This window comes from Pinus tabuliformis, chromosome 4_2 (assembly GCF_031772625.1).
Source record: "Pinus tabuliformis cultivar Carrire ecotype Pingquan chromosome 4_2, CPIR1, whole genome shotgun sequence".
In the NCBI taxonomy this organism is placed as follows: domain Eukaryota; kingdom Viridiplantae; phylum Streptophyta; class Pinopsida; order Pinales; family Pinaceae; genus Pinus; species Pinus tabuliformis.
In genome coordinates this window covers 660,625,715-660,651,622 of record NC_142304.1, presented here as the reverse complement: position 1 = coordinate 660,651,622, position 25,908 = coordinate 660,625,715, and the positions used below count along the sequence as shown (strand labels likewise).

The 25,908-nt window shown below is 40.1% G+C and overlaps 1 protein-coding gene across 1 annotated transcript; it reads left to right on the top strand.

Moving 5' to 3' along the window:
- The first annotated feature begins 378 nt into the window (after positions 1–378).
- Positions 379–4,677, top strand: LOC149171142 (uncharacterized). The gene is made up of 2 exons (XM_089425858.1): positions 379–1,245; positions 1,519–4,677. The coding sequence occupies exons 1-2, from the start codon at positions 379–381 to the stop codon at positions 4,675–4,677; spliced, it is 4,026 nt and encodes a 1,341-aa protein (XP_089281984.1).
- The last annotated feature ends 21,231 nt before the right edge of the window (positions 4,678–25,908 follow it).

Below are 25,908 nucleotides of genomic sequence, written 5' to 3'. Positions count from 1 at the left end.
CTTGGACATCATTGGATTGGAGCTAGCTTGTAGGAAAGAGGTGTATGACTCCATCTCAGAGACTGATTTAGAAAAGCTGGAAGAGGTCATCTCCAGAGCCTACCACCAACAGCAATTAGGCATTCAACCTGATGGCGCTTGGGACAGCAATCTACGTCCAAAGGATTCCAAAAAAAGAGGGAGAAAGACAGATCTTCAGAGAACAATGGAGGTAGGCAAACTCCTGGTGGACTCAGGGAGGTATGCGAAGCTTACGAAGTACTTCAGCCCCACCCAAACTAGTTATCCATGAAGCTTATCTCCTGGAATCTAAGAGGGCTTAACAGCCCCGCAAAATCTAGGATGTTAAAAAACATGATCAAGTTGGAAAAACCGCAAATGTGTTTCTTCCAAGAAACAAAATGCAATAGTCACACGCTAGGTCGAATACTTTCAAAGGCCTGGCCAGGTTGCCGCTCAGTAGCCGTGGATGCAACGGGGGCTTCGGGAGGGCTAGCAATCGCCTGGAACACACAGGCAATTTCGCTTACTGACTTCCACGCCTCCCATCACCTCATTCAAGCTGCCTTTCACATTCTGGGCACCAAGGTTCATGGAAATTTATCCAATGTCTACTTTCCGCAGGACGGGGGCAGCAAAAAAATGCTCCTTGATACCATTGAGGCGCTAAACGCCAACAGGCAGCATCCGCTTTGGATAGTTGCAGGTGATTTTAATATGATAACCAAAATCGAGGACAAAACAGGAGGAAGATCCAGATTGGAACCTGAAGCAGAACATTTCAAGGACTTCATCCACAACGCCTCTCTCATCGACATGTCTTTCTGCAATGGAACCTTCACTTGGAGCAATCATAGAGGAGGTAGGCACCAGATTGCCTCCAAACTCGATCGCTTTTTGATCTCGGATAATGCGATCCATCTCGGTGGCGACTTCACTGCGGAAATTTTGGCACACTCTGGATCGGATCACTGGCCAATAGCTCTGCATTGGCAACGACCAGGGGACAGAACCAAAAAACCATTCCGCTTTGAAGGGTTTTGGTTAACGCATCCAGCATTCAAGGACTTCGTCAGAACCATATGGACCTCCTTTGTCCCACCAGAAGGCTCAAGGATGTACCAGCTACAACAGAAACTGCGATTCCTAAAAGGCCACCTTAAACGATGGAATCGGGAGACCTTTGGGAACATTTTTGAAGCACAACAGGAGCTCAATCAGGAGCTCAAGGATCTACACCAGACAGTAATCAACACAGGGCACACGGAGGCAACCTTGAACAAAGAGAAGCATATCTACAATCAGCTCGAAGAACGAAGAAAGCAGGAAGAAATCTACTGGAGGCAAAAATCAAGAATCAGGTGGTTAAAAGAAGGGGAACGCAACACTAAGTTCTTTCACAACACTACAGTGCAAAGAAGAATGCACAACAAAATTCCTTTCATCCAAAGCCCAGAGGGAACCAAAGAAGAAGATCATGAGAAGATAGAGGAAATCCTCATCAATCACTTCAAGCAGGTACACCAGGAGCAGACGGTGGATAGGAAGAGTGCAATTGAGAAAATTACCAGCAACATTCCCAGGCTGGTTACAGAGGAGCACAACGAGCTGCTCATGCGCCCAATTCTCATTCACGAGGTAGACGAAGCCATGGCGCAGCTCAAAGAAGGTAAAGCCCCTGGCCCTGACGGTTTCACAACTACATTTTTTCATGCTTTCTGGGACCTGATCAAACTGGAGGTTTGGCAAATAGTAGAAGAATCCAGAGCCCTTCGTTGGCTGCTCCCCTCCCTTAACTCCACCTTTATAGCTCTCATCCCCAAAGAGGAAAACTCCATCACCCCTGATAAATTTAGACCCATTGCCCTCTGTAATGTTCTTTACAAAGTCATATCCAAAGTCATAGCCAACAGGCTCAAACCTCTTCTACCCATGCTCATCTCTCCGGAGCAGTCAGGATATGTTGAGGGTAGACAGATCATGGACGGTATTATCCTCACTCATGAAATCATACATTCGCTCAAGCAATCCAACCAAGCTGGTATGTTACTTAAAATCGACCTCTCCAAGGCCTTCGACAAGCTCAGCTGGTCTTATATCCAACATATGCTGAAAGCTTTTGGATTCTGTGACTCTTGGGTAAGATGGATCATGAGCCTCATTTCATCCTCTCATTTCTCCATCCTCGTCAATGGCTTACCCTCCCGTCCCTTCAAACCCTCCAGGGGTATCAGACAAGGGGACCCCCTTTCCCCATTCCTTTTTGTGATTATGGCGGAAGGTCTAGGCAGGCACATCAAGCAAGCCCTCCACTCTAACCAGCTTAAAGGGATCTCCATTCACAGCACACCGGCCTCCTCTCATCAGCAATTTGTTGATGACACCATGCTCTATGGCTATCCTTCAGCTCAGGAAGCCTCTAGGTTGAAAACCCTGCTCAACGACTTCTCAAAGGCCTCAGGCACTCATGTCAATAGCTCCAAATCTCAAATATTCTTCTTCCATACCCCTCCATCTGTTAAGCTCGCTGTCTCCCGTATCCTGGGTTTCCAATCCGCTTCTCTCCCCTCCACGTACCTGGGGGCTCCCCTCACAGACTCGGCTATAAAGCAGCCTGCATGGCGTGCCCTCTTGGAGAAGCTTGAGTCCAAGCTCAATCTATGGACCAATCGTTCCCTAAATCTGGCTAGCCGGGTAGTGCTTATCAAGGCCATCCTTCAAGCCATGCCTCTCTATCTTTTCTCCATCCTGGCTGCACCTAAGTGGGTCTTAAAGAGACTGAGAAATCTGCAGCGCGACTTTCTCTGGGGAAGTTCTGCTACCAATCGCAAATGGGCACTGGTTAAATGGGACACTGTCTGTAAGCCCAAAAACAAAGGCGGAATTGGTCTTCGGGACCCTGAGTACAGCAACGCCATCATGACGGCCAAAATATGGTGGCAATGGATGACTAATCCAGACAAGTTATGGGCCAAAATATGGACTGCAAAATACGCCAACAACATGCCCCAAGCAGAACTCATAAGGTTCATGCCCACTGCCAATGGGTCCATTATATGGAACGCAGCCAAACAACATCATCAGCTCGTTCAGAAACACAGCTTTTGGGAAATACGGAATGGTCACAGTGCTAGGTTTTGGAATGATGCCTGGAACCAGATGCCCAAACTCTCAAGTGTTCTCTCTGCAATGACCATCCCAAGCAGCCAGGAGCAGCAGCAAGCCAAGGTGCATCAATTCTGGACACAGGAAGTGGAGAACGGATTCAGGAAATGGCAATCAGGCAATAGAATAACCAACAGCAATAGCCCCCAGGAGACAGCAGCACTAGAAAACGAGTTAAAAAAAAGAAGAATCAGATATGAAAACAATGAGGACATTCTCAGATGGGGCTACCTACCTAAGGGCACCTACTCTACCTCAGAAGCCTACAATCTGTTAGGCAACTTCCCCATCAGATCGGATCCTCTATGGGACAGGATATGGAGCTTCAAAGCCTGGCCTAAAATATCACACTTCCTCTGGTTGGTTGGGCACAAGAAGATTCTCACATGGGACAAGCTAAGGAAACGTAATTTTCAAGGACCTTCCATATGCCATAATTGCTTTCAAAATGAGGAAACATTGCAGCATCTCCTGGAAACTTGCTCAATCGCCACTCATTTATGGGAAAAGGTAGAATTCAGATGCCAAAGGCGATGCAGAGAAGCTGACGGTATCATAGACACCATCCGTCAATGGCCGAAAAGACCTTACAATTGTGAGATTCTCAACCACTTGTGGAATATTATCCCGGGCACTCTATTATGGAACATCTGGAAGGAGCGGAACAGGCGCATATTCAAAAATCAAAGTAGGACCACTGAGAACATCTGGAACAGCATACACAGCAATCTCCAAGAAACCATGCTTCTGAGAACATGGACTAAAGAGGATCTCCCCACAACAGACAACGAGAAAAACATCCTAGACAACTGGAAGTTGCAGCTGCTACAAGAGCCCACCATGCATCAGACAGCGAACCGAAAAGGCAAGGAGGTTACTGGTTGGACTGCCCCACCCATCAACTCATACAAACTTAATTTTGATGGAGCCTCGAAAGGCAACCCTGGGCCAGCAGGATTTGGGGGCATCATAAGGAACCACAGCGGCTCTCCCCTACAGATCTACTTCGGCAATATAGGATGGGATACCAACAATTCGGCGGAGTTGGAAGGGATGTGGCAGGGGATCCTGGTAGCAAGACGCCTTAATCTTCAACCGCTGATTGTAGAGGGCGATTCACAAATCCTCATAAACATGGCAACTCGCATTCAAAATGGCTCTCAAGCCAGGAAGGTAACTAACAGCTGGAGATTAGAGGCCAGGCTAAGCAACATTGCTTATGAACTGTGCAATCACAATGCCCTTTCCTTCCATCACACCAAAAGAGAGGGTAATAAGATAGCTGATCTCCTGGCAAATATTGGGGTAGACTGTGACCAGCCTTTCCTAGAAGGCAAACTGGATTGCATCCTAAACAACCAACAGAAACAGGACTGTGAAAGCATACTCCACAGGGATGCTGAATCCCCGGATGCGGGTGATGACCTGTCAAGGGGGGACGTGCCACATGCCCAGCATGTGCCGCCCCGTGGTAACCTTAATGAGCCTGGTTCGACCGCCGTCACAGTATAATGGTTAAGCAGAGAAGCAAAGGGCATTCAATGCAAGGCAGAGGTTCTCGATGGTGGCGCAGAGTGCAGTTAATGCTCGGATGCAGAGAGGGAATGGCACACGTTATCAACAGAGGATGTGGGTGCATTGGCAGGTTAAAGTTAGACGGGTGCGAGAGCAGAGAGGCTGCGAGGTGGTGGATGTTAGGCCTCTTGCTGCAATTCAAGCTGTGGTCGGCCGCTGCAATTCAGGTTGTAGCCGGAAGCAGAGGAGGCAATTCGAGGGGTTTCTGGTTCAATTGGATGCGAGAAGGGCTAACTCGCGTGCAGGAGGAGGGTGCTCAGAAATCGTTCCATTGGTGTGGGCATACGCGGGTGGCAACGAAGAAAACATGGTCAAATTACGGGAGCGACAGCCCAGCAGACGAGGACCAGGGAGAGGATCCTCTTCTCGAACCCCTGCAGCAGACGAGCATCACCATTGTTGTTGCTGCTACTGTCATAGGCGGGCAAGAGCCACACAGCTCCCATGTGGGCAATTCTTGGAGGTCGGTAGCTCAAGCGAGGGAGGGCCATTGCTTCCGGCATTTGGCTCGGTGGTGTTCACTCTGGGTAGCTCAATGGACAATGCAGGAGTCAAAGCCCACATTTCTATTCTCTTCACAAAAATCCCTGAAGATTCTGGAGCCGGAAATCCTCTGGGCACGATGGAGCAACCTCCAGAAGGCTCAGGTAAGGACGCGATGGAGAAGCCTCCAGGAAGTTCCGGTAAGGACAGCCCTGTTAGGGAAACTACTGAGGCGTTGCCACCGAATGAGGCAGGCAATTTGGGGGAGGAGACTGTGCAACGCACCTCACCCCCATTGGGGCCAGCACCTCCGGGCATTGATGAGGACAAGTGGAAAGCGATGTGGGAAGGAGTCCCTGAGGGACGGGGATGGTGCTACGTGGTGGAAGACCCAAGCCTCTGCGAGGACCAGGACACTGAGCCTCGACTCCATTCGGTTCCTCCTCTCTCAGCTAGAAACCAGGACTAATGCTTCTGCGGGTATGTCGGTTCCGGATTTCACTATGCTTGCTGGTTGGCAGTTTCTGAGTCTGTCTTTCTGGTTTATGTATGTCGAGTCTAGTCTCAATTCTCTTTACTGTTGGGTTCAGTTAGTGTATGTCGGAAGCCCTTGCGTGGGCGGTCTTGGGTCTATTCAGAGTAATGAGGTCCCTTAGCAAGCTGACTCTCACATCCTTTGGGCCTCCAGTAGCAAATAGATTTTGGAGGGTCTCTGTTAGTCTGGAAGGTAATTTTGGAAGGTCTGTAGGTGCTGCCCCTGCGAGGGAGCTTTTTGTCTCAAGGTTAAACTATCCAAGGTGCAACTGCTGGACCTGGAATGCCTGTCTCACTATCTGTAATGTTTATTTGTAAATATAATATAATAGCCTAGATAGTCTTTTAATGAAAAAAAAATAATAACATATAAACAAATAATTAAATAAAATAAATAAATAAATAAAAATAATAATAATAATAGTAAATATTATTATTATTTATCAAATTAATCAAAGTAATTAAATATTCCAAACTTTTGAGATAAATATATAATAATAATAATAATAATAATATTTAATAAACAAATAATAATTTTATGATAATAACAAATAAATACATAATAATAAATTAAACAAGTATATAAACTAATAATTCAATAATTAGTTTAAACACATGAATAAAGTAAGTAAAAAATATTTAACTTTATATAATTAAATTATCAAAAATAATAAACTAATAATAATAATAATAATAATAATAATAAATAATAAAATAAATAAATAATATTCTAATAAAAATAATAATAAAATGATATTATTATAAAAATAAATAAATAAATATAGTGAATAAATAATAATAAAATAAATAATAATAATAATAATAATAATAACAAATTAATTAATTAATTAATAATAAGTAAAAATTAATAATAATAATAATAATAATAATAATATTAAATAAATAATAAAAATAATAATAATAACAAAAATATATATATAATAATAATAAAAATGAATAATAAACAAATGAATTTTAAATAAAATAAGCCGACCTAATTTCTCACTGCATTCCTTAATAACCCTCTTATATATATCAATAATCATAGCTCTGTGATACATCATCAATTTTAATATTATCTATTGCCGCATCCCCTGATGATGGACTCACTTCGTAGTCCGAAACGTTGGGTTCACAAAACTCCACAACAGGTCATTCCTCCTCTATCTAAAACCATTCTCACCTGTATGGATTCTCTATTTAACAGTATCACAAGTATCTGTTCTAATTACTTTTCAAGTAACGATGCAACCAACTACTTAAACTATTCCTCAGGTATCTACTTATCAAGCTCATTCTATGATTTAGTCTATACCCCAAATATTTATGGTGCAGTATGGGATACCATATGTCCAGACATAGTTTCAAGGGTAGGTTCTACAAGGTCAACTCTAGAGTCAATTTTTTCAAGGCAAACCTTTTTAAAGTCAATTCTTCCAAGTTCAACCATACTAGAATCAACCCTTTATAGGACATTTTATCGAGGGTTAAATGGGTCAGGGTCCTCCTTTCTAGAATCAACCATAGCCCGGTCATACTTTTCAAGTACCTATTCAACTGCAATTCAGTATGGCTCATCCTCGATATCCATGAGGTATGCAAATTCCAACTTCTCAAGTTATTCCAGGATATCCTAGGTATCCTCCTCCAGGAACATGACTTGTCCCTCAAGGTTATCAATACCCACAACAAGATCCTAACCATCATTTACCATTTATTGCAACTTTCGATTTATTGGACTTATCTGGATTGACAAATGATCCCATTTTTTATCTACTGTTTTGGCCACCAATCCCTACAAAGTTACCTAGTGAAATTATGAAATTGAAAGGTAAATCGAGAGAAGACCCATCAAACCATGTCATGACATATCCTCTTCGGTGCGCATCGAAGTCGCTAATCATTGATTCCATTAGATCACATCTTTTCGAATGGACCTTAACCGATTGGGAAGCCAAGTGGTATGTTGAGTTATCGCGAGGTTCTTTCAATGCCTTAACCACTGCATTTTTGACACATTTTCAGTTACTTGCTCGTTATGATAATTGTACCAAACTTTTAACTTCTTTAAAACATTCAACGTCAACCCATATTTTAGATCATATTCATGAATGGAGGTGAAGACGTCATTTAGTTAAAGCTTATATTCCAGACCAAATTTTGGCATAATGATTCATAAAATCCCTTTTACCAGTAATTACTGAAGATGTTACCAAGGGGTGTTGTTGTAAGTGAAGAAAAAGTTATTGTTCATGCCCAATACTTAGATCTCATTTATACTCAATCTAGAACTTTGTATGAAAAAATTCCAGACCTGCCTCGTCTAGGTCAAACCAATCCAGCCTTGAAAATATCACACATTGTGGATGGTGTGATTTGTTATCTGAGCCAACAATCTAAGCCTAAAAAGAAAATTTCTAAGAATACTCATATTTTGGGTTTACCTGATTCACTTGAAGAAGATCCTTCTCCTGAAATTACTTCTGAAATTAATGACATAGATTCATCTACTGGAAAGAACAAGCAAGGTGGAGGTAAAAAGAAAGGAAAAGGTAAAATGAAAGAAAGAACTTCCCCTAAGGAATAATCAAACAATAAATAACCATCTGACGAAAATAAGAAACCTCGTTATCCTTGTTTAATCTATGAATAAGATCATTACACCAAGGAGTGCCCTCATCACGCCAAACTTTCCAAATTTATTAAGGGTTCACCTACTCCCTCCATTTTGAAGGACCCATTTCCTCCTTCACATATTAAGATGGAATCCCATATACCATCTTCCACTTCCACATCAACGAAGATCATGATGATGTCTTCACCAGTTATGGTAGCTACGAGATCCAAGTACTATTGATCAAAAAGTCCTATTGTTGATGGAGATGATTCTACTTTACCTGATAAAAAATCCACATCCGCTCCTCCTACTTTTGAACCTTTACATATTGAGAAAACTAATCCTGATATGGAAATTCGCCTGCCTGCTAAAGATGTTCTTCAAAATTCATCTTTTAATCCTCATGCTAGAGTTGCTCAGAATTACAACATTGTTGAAGATTTGGACATGTCACCTTCTGCAATGTCAAATCTTGAACTGCTTCAGACTTGCCCAGAACAAAGGAAATTATTATTATCAGCTATAGGAGGATTAGATCTGTAGGAATTGAATCTAATCATTTTGTATCTCAAAAATCATGTACCAGGACTCACACATCAACTCACATTTCAGTTACCAGTTTTTATCAAATCTAGACAAGTTTTTCAAATAGTAATTGATGAAGAAGCATATACATGCATTATGTCCATTGCTTGTTGGAAAGATTTAGGTTCTCCAATGATCAATCAGTCTCCCACGACTTTGAAAGAATTTGATAGAAGAGGTTTTTGACCTTGTATAATTTTGAACGATCTGCCCATAGAATTACAAGGTAAAACAGTTGTGATTGAAGTTGAGGTCGTCGATGCTCAACTTGAGTATAATTTTTTACTTGGCCAAAGTTGGACTTATGCCATGTCTGCAGTGGTCTCCTCATTTTTTCGAATTATTATGCCTCCTCATAAAGGAAATATTGTAAAAGTAGACCAATTTTCCTATTATACTTCAGACCTTAACTCTGCTGGTAGCATTCCTTTTGTTGGAAAATCGACTACTCTGTATGAAGATGTTGGTGTTGGTCTTCTTAATTACTCATCCCTTATGGGAACTTTTGCGTTCCTTCAACCAAATTTTCCTCATAATGTTACCCTGATAAATATGATTACATCAAGCACTTTTGAGTCTTGTGATCCTTGGAAAGTGCCTTTAGAGTTAGAATTAACCTTATACAGAAGTCAGATTCCTCTTAGCCCTTTTAAATTGGATTATCTGGCAATTTAGTCCTTTTCCAACTGAACAACATCTGAAAATGATCGAGTGGATAAGATCATTGATGATTATTCTCATTTGTCTTGTTTAGAATTAATATCAATGCCTGAGCCTTTTGATAGAAAGTTCATAAACGATGAAGGGATTATGGAGGTAATGATGTGGGATGAAATGCCATGGGATAATTACCATCATCATCGATCTTTCTTACCTTGCCTTGAAAAAATCGAGAATGATTTTTCGTCTATGTTTTCACCAGAGATTATCAATGATCCTAAATGTTGGATTTCTATCCATTTTTTCAAATCTCAAAATAATTTAGGAAATATATCAGTAAAAATGCCCATTAACATCTTAGTGAGACCAGGGATTACCCAAAATATTCATGTAGGCGCTTCTTGTTATTTGGAAGAAATTTCCACATATAAAGCCCTATTTCAGGAATTACGAGACATTTTTAACTCATCTTACGAAGAGATGCCAGGAATCAATTATAGCATTGTAGTGCATGAAATCAAGACTTATCTGGATGCCAACCCTATTAGGAAAAGATTGTGTCAGATTCATCCATGAAAATTTGTTGCTATAAAAGCTGAGGTTGAAAAACTGTTAAATGCAGATTTCATTTACCATGTTACATTAACTAATTGGGTATCAAACATTATACCAGCCAATAAAAAATAAGGAGCCATTAGAGTATGTGTCGATTACAGGGATATTAAAAAAACTTTTCTAAAGGACAATTACCCAACCCCGTATATCGATTAAATTGTTGATGTTTGTGCCAGAAATGGGATATTCTCTTTTATGGATGCATTTTCTAGTTATGATCAAATAAACATACTCCCCGCTGATCAACATAAAAACAAATCCATCTATCATGGGAAACTTTTTCTTATCACAAACTCCCATTTGGTTTGGAAAATTCCGGTGCAACTTTTCAAAGAGAAATGTCTTATGCATTTTATGATATCAAACATATTGTTCAACCCTACCTAGATGACCCACTGGCTTGTTCAATGAGATGGAAAGATCATCCATCACATTTGAAAGCAATTTTCATCAGATGTAAGCACTACAATATTCATTTGAATTTGTACAAATGCATTTTTGCGTATAATCTGGTCAACTTCTCAGTTTTATAGTTTCAAAATAAGGCATTCGTGTCGATCTTTTGAAGGTAGAGGCAATTCTAAATTTTCCTGCTCCTTCTACACTTTGTTAACTCCAAAGTTTGTAGGAGAAAGCAAACGTTTTGCATAGAGTCATCCATAACTGTGCCGAATTGACCCAAGTTTTTACCTGAATTTTGAAAAATAGAATTCCTTTCATTTAGGACGAGCTTGCTGAAAAAGATTTTGATGCATTAAAATACGCGTTGACCCATGCAATGTAATATCATCCACCTGATTATCACCAAGATTAATTTCTATACCTAGCTGCGTCAGATGCCACCATGGGCATGGTATTAGTATAAGAAGATGAGTCTAACAATGAACATGTGATTTACTATCTAATTTGAAATCTCACTAAAATTGATATCAAGTATGCACTTGTGGGAGGAGCTAGCCTTGGCAGCTGTTCAAGTTGTTCAATGTTTTTGTCACTATATACTTTTGCGAAAAACAACTGTCATTTTGGATTGTAGCCCTATGATGTATATTCTTACCAAACAATTGCTAGGTGGAAAATACTCAAAATGGATAGTATATTACATGAATTTGATTTAGAATTTCAAAGAGCTAAATCAAAGAAATCATTACTTTTCACTAAGTTCTTATGTGACTTTCCCTATACTTCAACCGAAACAGAGGTAGAAGATTCTCTTGTCGATGAATCTCTCTTTCTAATTAGTAAATCTGATCCTTCGTTTGGAGATATCATTATATATATTCAAACCCAAACTTTAAGGCCTTAGTTATCTTGAACTCATCGTCATTGCATTCGCTACCAATCCCAGCAATACAATATTGTTGGAGAAACTCTTCATCGCCACAATGATGATTGTATTTTCTGACGATGTTTAACTCCACAAGAGGTTGAAAAAGCAATACATGATTTCCATTCTAGAGTGTGTGGCGGTCATATGTCTGGGTATGCCATTGCCCAAAATATATCGTGCACTGGTTACTTTTGGCCATCCATGTTTAAGGATTTCATTATCGCAATTCTAAGTCACATAATTTCCAGCTTTATGATCACAAGATGCTAGCACCCCCAGCTCCTCTTCACCCTATTATAAATGTTGGTCCTTTTGCAAAATGGGGCATAGATTTCATTACATGTAACCCTCACTCGACCGAGGGGCATGGGTATATTATTCTTGCAGTAGATTATTTTACGAAATGGGTCAAGGTGATGCCTACATACAACAATGACAGTGAAATTGTAGAAATTTTCATTTTCAATCATATAATTTCTCAGTTCGGTGTACCATAGGACATAGCTACGGACCATGGTATCCATTTTTACAATTTTATGATGACTGAACTATCTACACATCTTGGCCTACACCATGATAACTCTACACCTTATTATCCTCAAGAAAATGGAAAAGTTGAAGCTGTTAATAAAGTTTTGACAAACAAAACCAAATAGATAGTTGGTATTCATAAAGGAAATTGGCATACAATGCTTTTCCCAGCCTTGTGGGCATACTGTACTATTGGAAAAACATCCATGAGTTTTACTCCCTTCCAACTTGTCTAAGGTTTGGAGGCATTTTTTTCGATTGAACGTGAAATTCCATCTTTGAAACTAGCCATCGAATTATTACCCGCTACCTCTACAAAGGAAGAGAGTTTTTTGTACTTATGACGTCTAGATGAAACTTGACGTGAGGCCGCTCTAGCCAACGAGGTTCATAAAAAACAAGTTAAGGCTCAATTTGATTAAAGAGTGAACCCTTGTTCTTATGAAGAAGGTGACCTAGTCTTGGTCTATGATTAAGCTCATGATAAACTAGGTGCAGGTAGATTCGACCCCATGTGGCATGACCCTTATATTATAAAATGTGTATTAGCTAAAGCAGCCTATGAGCTGGTCGATTATGATGGTGTCTCTTTGGAAAAGCCTAGAAATAACCTCTACCTAAATAGATATTATTTATAAAAATTTCATGAATATTTGTACAATATTTACATTTTATTTTTGTGTGCGGTACTTTTATCATTTTTTACAATTTACTACTACTTCTCCTTCTTATCTTATTTTACACTTTATTTGAAAATGTCAACGTCTCCTTAGACTTACATTGGCTTTGTTGATGGCACTAGCCGTAGTACTCAGAATTTGTCTTCTGCAACTTGGGTTATTTATTCACCCAGCAATGAGTTAATTTCCATTCATGGGATATGCCTTGGTCAAACAAAAAATAACATAGCAAAATATAGTGTAGTTATTGAACTGTTATCTGACTCCATTTCATTTGGCATTCGATGTTTGATCATTCGGTTATATTTGCAACTCATAGTATTACTTTTAAATAGTGTTTGCACAGTAAGAAGTTCGTTAATGTTAAGAATGTTTTTATGAGTTCATCCTTTGGAAAGGAAGATTGATTATATTGAATATCAACACATTCCAAGAAATTTAAACACATTAACCAATGCATTACCCAACCATGTGTTAAATAGACATTTGTAACATTTGTAAGTAAAAGAAATATTCATCCACATATTAAAAAAAAAATCTGAAATCAAAAGTAGTAGTTTTTCATTAGATAAAGTTTGTAGATGGTGTGTTTTACAAAAATATGTCATCCAAGGACATAAGACCCCATGGCCTTTATTTTCTAAATTTTCCGATACAAAAAAATCAAAATGTAGCCCTAAAATAATAAGCAGCTAAGCGTGATGATGATCATGATAGCAGACTATGGCACGAGAAACTCAGCGTAATAGGCACCTGAGTGGTCCTGGAACCCCAGTCACGTGCCACTGGTACCAAAGAGGCAAATCTTCCATCCTATTTTCTTAGATGTCAATAGTCAACCTCTCTAGGTTGTGCTCTATCTATTCTAGTGCCTCTGCCACCTCTGGCTTGGGTGCTACAACTGCTATAGGGTGGTCATCGTGCCTGTCAAAACGCAACGGTCTTGCTGGTCGAACTGGGCCTACATCTGCATATGCATTTCGAATAATTAGACTTGAAAGACAAAAAACACATAAAAATTAAAAATTTAGAGAAAAACATCAAAATGAGAAATTATTACCTAGGTTACCCCACTGTGTCCCTACTGGAAGAGGGATATTTTGGTCGCCTGTGTTAGCCTCCTATCGCAACAGGTTTCATATTTCATGATTGACAGTGGAAGTGCCAAAAATGTTCATCTTTTCCATACTGAAAAAGTTTCATTTTTGAAAATTTTCTCAGTTAAAGGAAGACCAAATAGCTCAATCTTGGCTTCCTTAGGTTTAAATTTCTTGTTTGAGAGATAGAGAATAAATATTTGTCCAAACAGCTTAAGCTTGGCAGATTAATAGCTAGATAGAGAATGAAGGTGCCCAACTGTCTAAACTAGGCTCTTGGAAGCAATAAGGGTAGTTTTTAGATAAGAGGGAAATTAAAAGAAAAAGCAATCAGGGTTTGCAATTCTAAATGCACCCTTCCTGAAGTAACAAAAAATGCTAGGAGTATTAAGCTAGGTAGGTAGCCTAGGGTTGAAGAAGTCAGATTATCTTTAGTTTTGGCCCTGACAAAGAATGTTCATTTCATCAGTGACAGAGGTAGCAAAGCAGTGTTTATGGCAGAATTTTGAGAAGCATGTCTAACTTCCCATCACTCCCCCTGAAAATCTCTTACTAATATTCCCTTAAAGGACCTGGGGATCTGCTTACCAAGTCCTATTTTCAGTTTAATTTTTGTGAAACATTAAGTCAAAATTTTGGCTTTCTCCATGGAAAGAAACCACATTTCTTGTGTTAAAATCATTTTTTCACTTCCTATGCAAATCCTATGTATATCATCACTTCATAAACTTATTGTTTCTCTCTTTCCATTTGCATTTCGCAAACTCATATTAACTTCTAATCCTATTTTATAGCTCCCTAACTAAATTTTCCATCCCATTTACTACAAAAATTATATAAAACTTCCAAAAATATTAAATAGACCCCTTTGGCACTATAGCCATATTTCTTAAGCCCGGGAAATAGTAGTCCATTTGGGGCTCCTATTAACCCTTCCATGTCCTAATCTGGAGTTAGTTTGACAGCTGCTTAGACTAACAACTATTCCCCGTTAGTCCTAACCCTATAACACCCATTCTCCACTCTTATCCTAAAGATGTGTATATAAAACATTTAACCCCGCTGGCGCATGGCCCATAAACCAACATGCCTAATGTTTAACCCCCCCCGCTGTATGAATAAACAAAAATTATACCGCGGGCCCCATCCCTATCCATCCGCCACGTTATCTGTCCCACCGACCGTCAGATCTGGCACGCCCAAGATCTACGGTGGGTGGGTCTTTTTGTGCACCCGACATACCGCAGGTTAGCGTCCAGGAGATGGGCGGTTTTCCCGTCGTACTCCCGCCACGCGTCGACCTCTCGGCTATGGCAGAGCCCCTCCCTTCGAAACCACCTGCGCACAAAAGCGGTGTGCCTAAAACCAGTTACCGCCCTCCCCTGTGTGACGTCGGCGCCACGTTTTCCCATGACGTCACCTCTGTGCCTCTGCTGTTGTACCATCATTTCTGCCACCTCATCCCTTTTGCACCCACGCCCTGCCCTCGTGTCATTGCCACGTCACCCATCCATACCTCAGGTCCGTCGATGACGTCACGTTGACATCATCCCGAAAAAGCGCCAAAAGCGCCAAAATGTCATTTTGCATAAAAAGCGCGCAAATGACCATTGCATTTCACTTCTATTGGTTTATTTGCAAAGTAGTAGCTCGCTATTTTACCATTTTCTCATTCCCAAAGCTTGAAATCAACCAACCAAACTGTTGCGGCCTGTTTTTCGACACCATAGCTTGCCATTGCACCAGCTCGCCCACTCTCGGCTCTGTTTTAACCAGGTATTTTCCAATTTCTTCCCTCTTCGCTCTGGTTTTTCCATGTTTTTTCGCTGTGCATGCTGCAAACCTGTAAAGTTCCTCAATTGGTAATGCTGCTACACCTAAGACTTCACTAAAACCCACTGGTAAGCCCTTATTTCAAAAAACAATCTTGTAAACCTGCACCCCTTTATAGTTTCACTGTTAGAAGCTCCATTTAAAGCTTGACCTCCAGATAAAACCTTGTAAGAGCTTAGCATTGCCTAATTTCACCTCGTTCCACCGTATACACCAATCCCTTTGAAGTCATAATAACTCCTTCCCCTTCTGCATTGCTCCTCGTAGTCTTTAACCCCAGAAAGTTCACTAAGAGAAGGGAAGTTGGCTCACAAACTTTGCAAAGATTTTCTCTCTCATAGCATAAGTGCGAGGCAATCAAGCTATCATTACATTTGAGTTCAGTCCTAGGTTCCTCTGCTACTCCTTACAGGTGAATTTGTTAGCCAACTATTGCATCGACTTTCCTTCCAAGCTCAAACTGTGAAAGGTTCCATAATGGCCACTCCATCAGAGCCGAGCATCGCTCCCGTGAATCCAACAAGCAAAGAGCTTGAGTCAATGGCCTTGGCTGACACAGAGTATCTCATTCAAGACCTAATTGGGGACAAAAATCATTATACCTACTGCCAGCTAAGAAACAGCTTCATAAACAACACTGACATATATGGCATATGGGAGTCCAACTTGCCACATTATTTCCTCCCCTCTGTCAATATTTTTCCTGAGATTGTTCACCTGTGTGCTGCAAATTATGATCCAAATCATAGGGCTGTTAAGTCTCCATCTGGGAGCATACTTTTCTACATCACTCCTGACTCCATCAACCAGATGTTAAATTTCAAGCAGACTGAGCTACTATTGCCTTTCTCCATGAAGCACTTGCTGGATGAGGCCTCTTGGCTCCCTGGCCCTAGGATTGAGAGAATTGCTAAGGCATTTATGAGGGCAGATTGCCAACCTAAGGAACCACCTCCATTTCCTTATGACCATTTCAATGATGTGGGCAAGCTACTTGTAGACATGATATCCTATGTGTTAGGCTTCAGTACAAGTGAGCATGTGGACGAGACAGTGCTGGTTCTGTTGTCTTCATTCAGCCAAGGACAACCTCCTGCTATCAAGTATAATTATGCCAAGTTCATAGCAAACAAAATTCATGACCAGCTCACTAAGCTAGATAGGCAGGGAGTTTTCAAATATTCCTCATACATCTATCATTTGTTCATGTTTTACCAGTCTGAATGCTTCCAGTGCCCCATCAAGAAATTGGATTCAAAGGGAGAAAGAAGATCTGTTGTCTTCTGGTCATCAGTATTTCATCAAATCCAGCATTCTCCTTACTCTTACTGTGAGTTCATTGACCAGTTTGTTTATCCAGTCTCCTGCCTCTTAATGAAGGCTCCTCCTCCCAGAATAACTTATGAGATGCAGAAGACACTGCAGCTATCCAAGAGCTACAAAGTAGGTGATTGGTACCTCTACCAGGATCACACTGTAATCAGAATCTATGGCTGTGAGCTTTGTCCTTACAGGCTCCCAAGATATGTACCAATGAGGCTGTTTGCCTTGGAATACTACAGGCAGCTTATCAATTCAGATCTGACTCATTTTCACAACACCAAGAAGAAGGCTCGACTGAAATTTAAAGACCACCTAGGCCCCTTTGTCATGAACAAGAAGGAAGGTTGGCAAGATGCTGACCTAATACTCAAGGATCAACTTAAGTTGAAAAGAAGTTTCTGGTGGGTTCCTTATGACCCACTTGGCTTTATTAATGCCAGAAGAGTCAAATATAGTCTGACACCCTATGATCACTGCAAAAACCCACACATTGAAAAATATGCCAATCAAGATGCATGGGCACCAGGCACCTTAGTTGAAGAATTCACTCAGGAGGAAATTTTGGAGCAAACTGCTAAAGATCTTGAAAAAACTCTTGACTTGGATTCTGCTGACCAGGTAACTTTCAAGCCGCCATACCAAGTCGAAGAGGGCACATCCACAGCTGCAGCTTCACAAGCTACCCAAGGAACTTCTACATCAGCAGTAGGTATAGCTAAAGGAAAAGAGCCAATGGAGACAGAGCAAGGAGTGGTCACAGATCAGCCTACCACCTCAATAGAACAAACTCAAGGGCAGGCCCCTTCTCAACAAACAAAGGTGCTACAAGTGCCACCTTTGCAAACTCCCGTTAATGAAGAAAGAAGCAAGAAGCGAGACAGGGAAGAATTTACACCAGTGGGTGGATCTGCACTGCAACCCGAAACTAAAAGGCAAAGGGTTGATTCTCCATTTGAGGAGGAAATCAGTGAGGAACTTATAGAAAGCCCAAGAAGGGAAACAAGCCAGCATACAGCTACAATCTCTTTCCAACAAGAGCAAGACAGACAACATGCCATGGAGGTGTCTTCCTCCACACAACAGAGCAAGAAACCAACTAGCGTCAAAGCTAGTTTTAAAGAAATAAAGGCTCAAAATGAGCTACTGAGAGTGCAATTGTATGACCAATTCCTGAAGGCAACACCTGCCAAGCAGGAAAGGTTGATGGTAGCATATGACATTAAAGAAGAAAGGATGATTCTCACCCACTTCAAGCCCAAGGTTCAGCAGCCACAGTCAGTTGCAGATTATGTTAGGACAAGATTAGAGGTCCTAGCCAAGGACATTCACCCCATGGATCAAATAGAGTTACATAAGCAAACAGGGGAGATGGTTTATGCCACCCTGCTAGAAAAGGCCACATTGGCCCATGAGTTGAAAGAGTCTTTGAAGAATACAAACACTCAGCTGGATTTAATAAGAATGTCCTCCACAGCTAAAGACAACAGGATTAAAACATTGGAGGAGATCATTATTGACTTAGGACACAATCCTAAGGATCCTAAAGGTGTGAGGGTGCTTATGGAAAAGAAGGATGATGATATTGCTGCACTAAAGAAGCGTTTGAGGTTGCTTCCTACTGAGCACCCTCAAACAGGAGAACTGGTGAGAGAGAAAGAAGCTGAGGATTCATTGGACCTGCTAATGCAAATGAACCAGAAAATAATTGAGATGGAAGGAGAGTTGGAGAGAGCACTACAAAGCAAGCAGGGAGAGTCGGCCTCCTAGCCAGCTCAAACAGTTCCAACTATTGTTACTATTCCTCCTATGCAAGCAGCAGTTATCCCTCCAATTATTCTAGCTACTACAACAGCTACACAAGCTACAACAACAACAACAACAATGGCTCTTGACTCTAGCATGAGCGTGGATGAATTGACAAAAGCTGTCAAGGAGCTAGAGCTTCAAGCAACAGAGATAAAGGAGGCCAAAGAAAAGTTGGCCAATCTTGAAGGAAAATATGATAAGTCCAAAATGACAGTGGCTGAGTAGACAAGGGAAATTAAAGCCCTGAAGGACAAGATAAAAACCTTGGAGAAAGAGTTGTCTTTGGACAAAGCCCTGGCTGAAATAAAAAAGATTCTGTGGGCCAAGATTAATCAGTCAATCACAAGCCAATGGAGGTCAATTCAGGCCATGTATGAGCAGGTAGAACTAATTGGCTTGGCTCAGTTTGAAACTCAGAGAGCCAAAGCAGCATTGGGAAATATGCCTGAGCAGGCCAACAAAATGATCAGCTTTTTAAATCATCAGACTAAGGAAGAGCTGGCAACACTCCATATCATGAACAGAACAAACGCCATATTGACGGCAAAGGGAGTGCTAGTATTAAGAGGTTTTGTGCAGACCCTGGAAGCAAGATGTCCGGAAATACAAAGGGATGTAAACAATTTTGAAATAAAACTTGCAGCACTACAGACGAAAGGATTGCCAAACCTACTGACCAGTGCTGGGATATTATTGACACGTAACCAATATGCAACCAGGCTCAATAATTATGTCTCAAATCAGCTTACTGCTTCATCAAGTTCTCCAGCGCAAGCAGAACCTCCTTCAGGACATAATCTCTATGACAAGCTGGAAAACTTATTCTACATAGAGCATGAGGTTAACCATCTGTTTGAGATTCCACCCAAATATTACAAGTACACAGAGGCTGATGAGACACTCGTCAAGATACAAAAGCATCAGTTGCCTCCCGAGGATTGGTGGCAGGAAATGCTGGCCATTTTGCCCAGGTAATCTCAGTTTTTGCCCCTTTTTTGTTTATTTCAAATCTCGGTCAGCTATAAGTTAGCAAAAGAAGGCACCAAAGCACCAGACAGAGCGGTCAAGGAACGCGCAGAGCAGGTTGGAACAGTGGAAAAGCAAAGAGCTGGCACGGCAAGCCTAAAAGCGCAGATTTTTGAAAGCGCAGCCCAGCCGACTTAAAATGGACTCAAAAGTCAAGTTTTTCTGACAGAATGAACAACTGTTACATTCATATTTACTTCGGCATTTATTCTTTCAGCTACTACTCCTTAAAAGTTGGCGAAGAAGTTATGAGCTATTAATTCATCATCTAGATATTTTGTATCTGATTTTTTGTATATATACCACCCTCTGCTTTGTAAAAAGGGTTGGTTGGTTGTATAGCTCCAAGAGAGACTCGCTCTGTATACCTGATGTTTTACTTAATCAAAGACTGCTGAAAAGCTTGGAGGAATGACTGTGTGCTGTGTATGAATGTTCTGAAGAATTGAATGTGGAATTCTTTTGCTGCAACATGACTCAATAAGTGTTTCTTACCTTTGTTCTTCATTGATGTATTATCCAAAATAGCAGAAAGAATGAATAGTTTAGAATTGGTTTAATTTCCCTCTATGCTCAATTTCTGTTGTTTCTATATGTTTTCATCTGAATTAGAAATGAATATGAATTCCCTGTGGCTCATATTTCCCCTAATTCACTCATGTTTAACAGTTATCTAGGGATTCTTCACTGCTCCTAGATAGAGCTCATTCACCTTCCCTCTACTAAGCTGAATGAGAGATTCTTAACTGCCTCTCATTCCTAGCCTTCACTCCACCCTTTACCTTGAAAGATTGTTTCATGTGCAGCTAGCTTGCTCCATATTCCCTCTTGTGACTAAGAAAACGCACCAGCAGTCCTACTCCTTGACTCCACGCCCAATGGTTCTAAAAATTTCATGCTATCCCCGCCTCTTTACTTGAAAGCATCATCCATCCCACCAAAACCAAAACAAAATCCCTTGTACCCAATAACTAGCCTAAAATCATCATCAACAAAGCTAAATCCTAAAGAGAGAGCCCTCTCTGGCTGCTGGTGGGCTAGCACTTGTAGTCCAAAGATTGGTTTGTGGTTACCTCGGCCGTATCCCTCAAGGAGCTAAGGGACAACCTGAGTGATAACAACCTGTATAATCCATCCCTGCTCTATAAGCGTCAGTATTGGGAGCTCTAGGCTTAGTGGTTGAACCTTGGTCATTTCATGTAGAAATAGATCAAGAGCACAGGAGCATAATAACAAAGAAATTTCGGCCCCGATAGGCATAAAGTGGCTTTGTACATAAAGGACTAGCCAATGGTCATAGTGACCCGGTCCTATGGTAGAACAATAGGTAAGGGATGAGAAAAAGGTGCTAAAGGATAAATTAGGTGGAACTATAAGTTTGACATTGCTTTTGGAAATAAATCCAAAGTTAACAACAAACAAAACATAAGAGACATTGCTAAAACCTATAAAAGGCTAGAATTGTTAAAATTAGTGAAATTAAGAAGTTTAACTAGCATAAAAGGATAATCAGGGTCAAATAACTTCGTGAACAGAGTTAGAACACTGAAATAGACAAGACAAAAGGAAAAATTAACAATACATGCAACAATAGAAGAAAAGAAAAGAAGGAAAAAACATCAAACCAAAATTCTATATAAGTAGGCTTGAGCAAGCTAGTTGAAAGATATGAATAGATATGTGTTTTTTGAACGAGGCGTGGTGAAGTTGGTGGTGTTTTCTCAGTGGTTATAAATTGTTGAAGGTATTGGTTATTGTGGAAATTAATTTATTTTGAAAGAAGAGAGGGAATTCATGGATTTAGTATGAAAATGGATGAAGCATAAGTCTTTGAGTGTCAAACAAGTTGTAGCTTGCAAATCAGGTATTGGTGCTCCTTCCAGTGGGTGTTGGTAAATATTTGGGGTTGCAGATCCATTTAGTTGTAGCCCAAAATTCAGCAGCTTTATGTTGGTTATAGCCAGAGAATTGTAATAGAAATTTGAAGATTGCCTTGTGAATTAATAAAAGAACAGTCTTACCCCGACCAAGCAGATACAAATATGTCAAAATGCATGTGGTCTCACCCCGACCAGGTTTTTTGACCAATGTTATTACTATGGTAGAGAGATCCACAACCTTATAAGCCTTACATACTAAAAAACAAAAGGAACTAGAAATACATTGGTTAGCATAATTATTCATCATAAGTGATTGAATCAGCATTATTTGGCCCCATTCTTGGAGGAGGAGTAGGACAATATAGGCAGTTGACATGCTTCTCAAAGTAAGAAATCCAAGCTTCTAGATTTTGGATAATCTCGGTCAACATATTTTAGCCACGTCAAACAACAATAATTCTTTCATGGACGTGGTATTGAAAGTAATGGATTTTCTCTAGCTTGGCCATAACGGCCTCGTGTTCTTCCCTCCAGACTCTATCATGAGATTCCAACATGTCCATGACAAATTGGAACATTGCCAGATGCATTTTATTTCTCTTGGTTCAGCTAGCTAATTCACACCTAATAGACCCCACGCTACCCATTTTGTTACTTCGCCCCCATGCGCTCAAAACTTGGCCACATCCTGTGCCCCTTGTGCATGTTTCCTACTCCATGACCGTTGTGATCCAAAATCTTAATACCCCTTCCATTAATAGGATCGACTGAAGTTCTTTCCCCACCAAGTACTCAACGACCCCTACACACAATGCCTTTCACAATTCTAACACCTTGGTTTCTGATATCGACACTTTCTCTCACACTGCCACCCCAAACTCCATGAGGCACAATTAGCCTCTCTCTAAGCTGGGAAACATTCATCTTCACCTCTATAAGGGTGCATGAGGAGCGTGAACTCAACTTCATATTGATGGTCGTGTCATAACTCAGACTACAAAGACTAACCCAAATCAACACCAAGGTCCACCCAATCAGACCTAGAACCACGCACTGAGTTACAACGCACTATACAAATTGGCAGACCTCCACTAGAAACCCAACACTCCGCACTACATTATGAGAAGGAAATATCACACAGATCCAGTGGTCACCTCAACCTAATTTCAGCATGAAACAATCTCAAATATAGGCTATCACTTCCAAACGACCCCTTGCTCGGAAAGGCCATAGAAACCCCTCTGATTTGCGCACAAGAAAAACTAGGAGTTTAGACTCCCAAAAACTCAAACGACATCAGAGCCATTGGGCTTCACCGAAGGGAATTCTTCATCCGACAACCCGAGGAAGGAAAATCTAGGTAATTCCTATCCGAGAGAGCCAAAATAAAGCTAGCACCAAAGCCTGAGCCTAAACAAAACATCACCATCAGAAACCTTGGAACCAATTGTAATAGCAACAGAAAACAAATAAAAAAAGCACCACCACCCAGAATGCCAAAACAAGAAACGACCTTGGCCCAAGAAAAAAACTCCCAATACCATCTAGTTCTTCAACTAGCATACCCTCAACTGAGGAATGAAAAGGAAATTTTCACCTAGAGAAGAACAAAGAGAGTTGTTACCATATTAAGCCCGCAGGAGGACCGATAAATGGATGACCTCCACTAGACCCACACGACCTGAAGAAATTTGAACACAAGTAAGTTCTTATCCCTCAAAGAGCAAAATAACACCCAGACTATTTCATGCTACAAACTAGTTCACCATTGTAACGTTAGTGCCATGGATCCTCAAGACGGTACTATTCCTTCACACTCAGGTAAAGTGTGATGTTTCAAACATTTGAACGAAAAGTAATTAAATAGGGCATAATGGAAGGGATTAATTCCTTCCCTCCTCAATTCATTCCATATGCTAAGTGTTATACCTCACGTGGCATAGATTTCAAAGTGTCGAGCAACCTCATCGGGTAAGCACCCTCTCTGGTGACAATTTGGCTAAGCTCAACCAGAAACAGTGAGTTGGAGGGAAATGACCAATCTAGGAGAAGCTCCTAGTCATAATGATCACTACCTTGGTTAGCTAACTTATCTACAACTTGATTCCCTTGCCTTCAGACATCCTCCATGATTACATATCCAAGGAGGACAAGCGAATATTTATTCTCTCACAAATAAATTCGAGTCTCCCTCTCTTGACCACCTTTTCCAAAGGAGAACCATTGATCAACTTCTGTAACATAGAGATTACGAATTGGGAATCCCCTGAGATCTAAAGATTTGTAATACCCATCTTTGGCACTAGTTGGAGACCCTTCTCCAAGGTCAAATACTCAACAACATTATTAGTAGTGATACCACATTGTTACAGATGATATTTTCACCATGACACTTAATCGATAAAATGGATTCTCTCCATCCTTGAACATGTACCATTGAATTCCCTTAGAGGTCAAATAATCAAAAACCCCTTTAATAAGATAAGAATTTTGGGGAAAATGGCTTGTATACCTTGTTAAGTATGACCTATTCACTTTTCCTAGAAGTTTGTATGCATTCGTTGCACATATCCCTGAGAACGGCGCAGAACTGCACTTTGTCTTCCACTATAGAGCATGCAGGTGAATCAATGAAAAGTAAAAATAAAAATTAAGATCTAGAAGCATTGTTGGGTGAATATATCACAACTGAAAGCTCCCAGGTCATATCTATTTGATTCAAAACCCTCAGATCATGGACATAATTTCCTTTCCTCAAGGAACTCTAATCACCCAATTAGGGGATCTCATCCTCCTCTTTTGGATCTGAAACTTCTTCCTCTTGGCCTATAAATTGACTAGAGGGTAGAGGGATTGACGAGGTCAAAGAAGATAGACTTATCCTAATAGTTTGATATTGGAAAGCTTATCATCTAAGGAGAGGGTTGGAAGAAATTGGCAGGAACCTTATGACATCAAGGAAAAGGTTGTAAGGATCTTATTTATCCTTGAATTAATACAAATGAATCCTTTTATCCATTGTATTTTCTTACTGAAACAATGAATGGTTTATCATTATTTGGATATTCATTAGATTAAGCTCGTTTGAATTGTTATGTTGCATATGCCTTTGATTATTCTTATGTCTCTAGTTGCACGTATCTTCAAGAATTGAGGAGCTACATCGAGACAGAGCAAGGATCTTCATCAAGCATTTCACAAATAGGTCAGAGGTCTTTTCACTGTCTCTTATATTCATAATTTGAATGAAGTAAGCTTAGGTAAAGAGTTATTCAATTGTTTGTTTGTTTCTAGTTTCCTTTTAGGATCTAGGGAGATCACTCTTATCAGCGAGAGGGATTTATCTACCTAACAAATTGGCAACCATACTGGCGAACGTTATTGTTCTATTATCTTTTGTTGGTTTTTCTTTCCCATAAGATTTGTCTAGTTGGACCTAAGTCTTAGAAAATTTATGATCTTTCATATCCTTTTTGTTTGATTGCTTTATTTTTTGTTTTCCTTGGACTTCCCAAACCTACACGATTTACATTTCATACACAGAGCACAAATATGTGCAATTTGCACGTTAAGAAACTTGCGCATGCGTAATGGTTTATACTACTTACCTACACAGCTCCTAGAAATTTTTGAAAAATTAGGTTTTCCTCTACCGAGAGTCTGAATTTTGGTTTCTAAAAGACCCATCATATTTTTTTCAGTTGTTCAATATCAATTTTTAACTTGTTTGAGTTATTTGTGAGGTATTTCTAAGAATTGGCCCCTTTTGCAAAATTAGTTAGGGTTTTGTCTGCCTTGTTTTCTGACTGATAAAAAAGAGATAGGTTGTCTTTGAGATTATTGAATTCCTTTCCTTTTCTATCAAATATACTAGATCCATTATCAATATTTATTATTTGTGAAAAAATTGTTTGTTTAATTACAAATTTGGGTTTCTCAGAAATTAGTGTTCTTTTATGAAAAATGGTTGTCAGTACTGAATGATTAAAATAATTTGTTTCCTTTCAGTTTTGAATTCTTTCATAATTTCAGTTTTGGCATCATTAGTTAAAAGAATTTGTTAGGGAAATCACATTTTTTTCAACTCTTGTTTGATTCTTGTGCGTTTTGAAAATTTCAAGTGATTAATAATAAAGGACGTTTTGAGTTTGTTTTTTCTCTAGGAGAA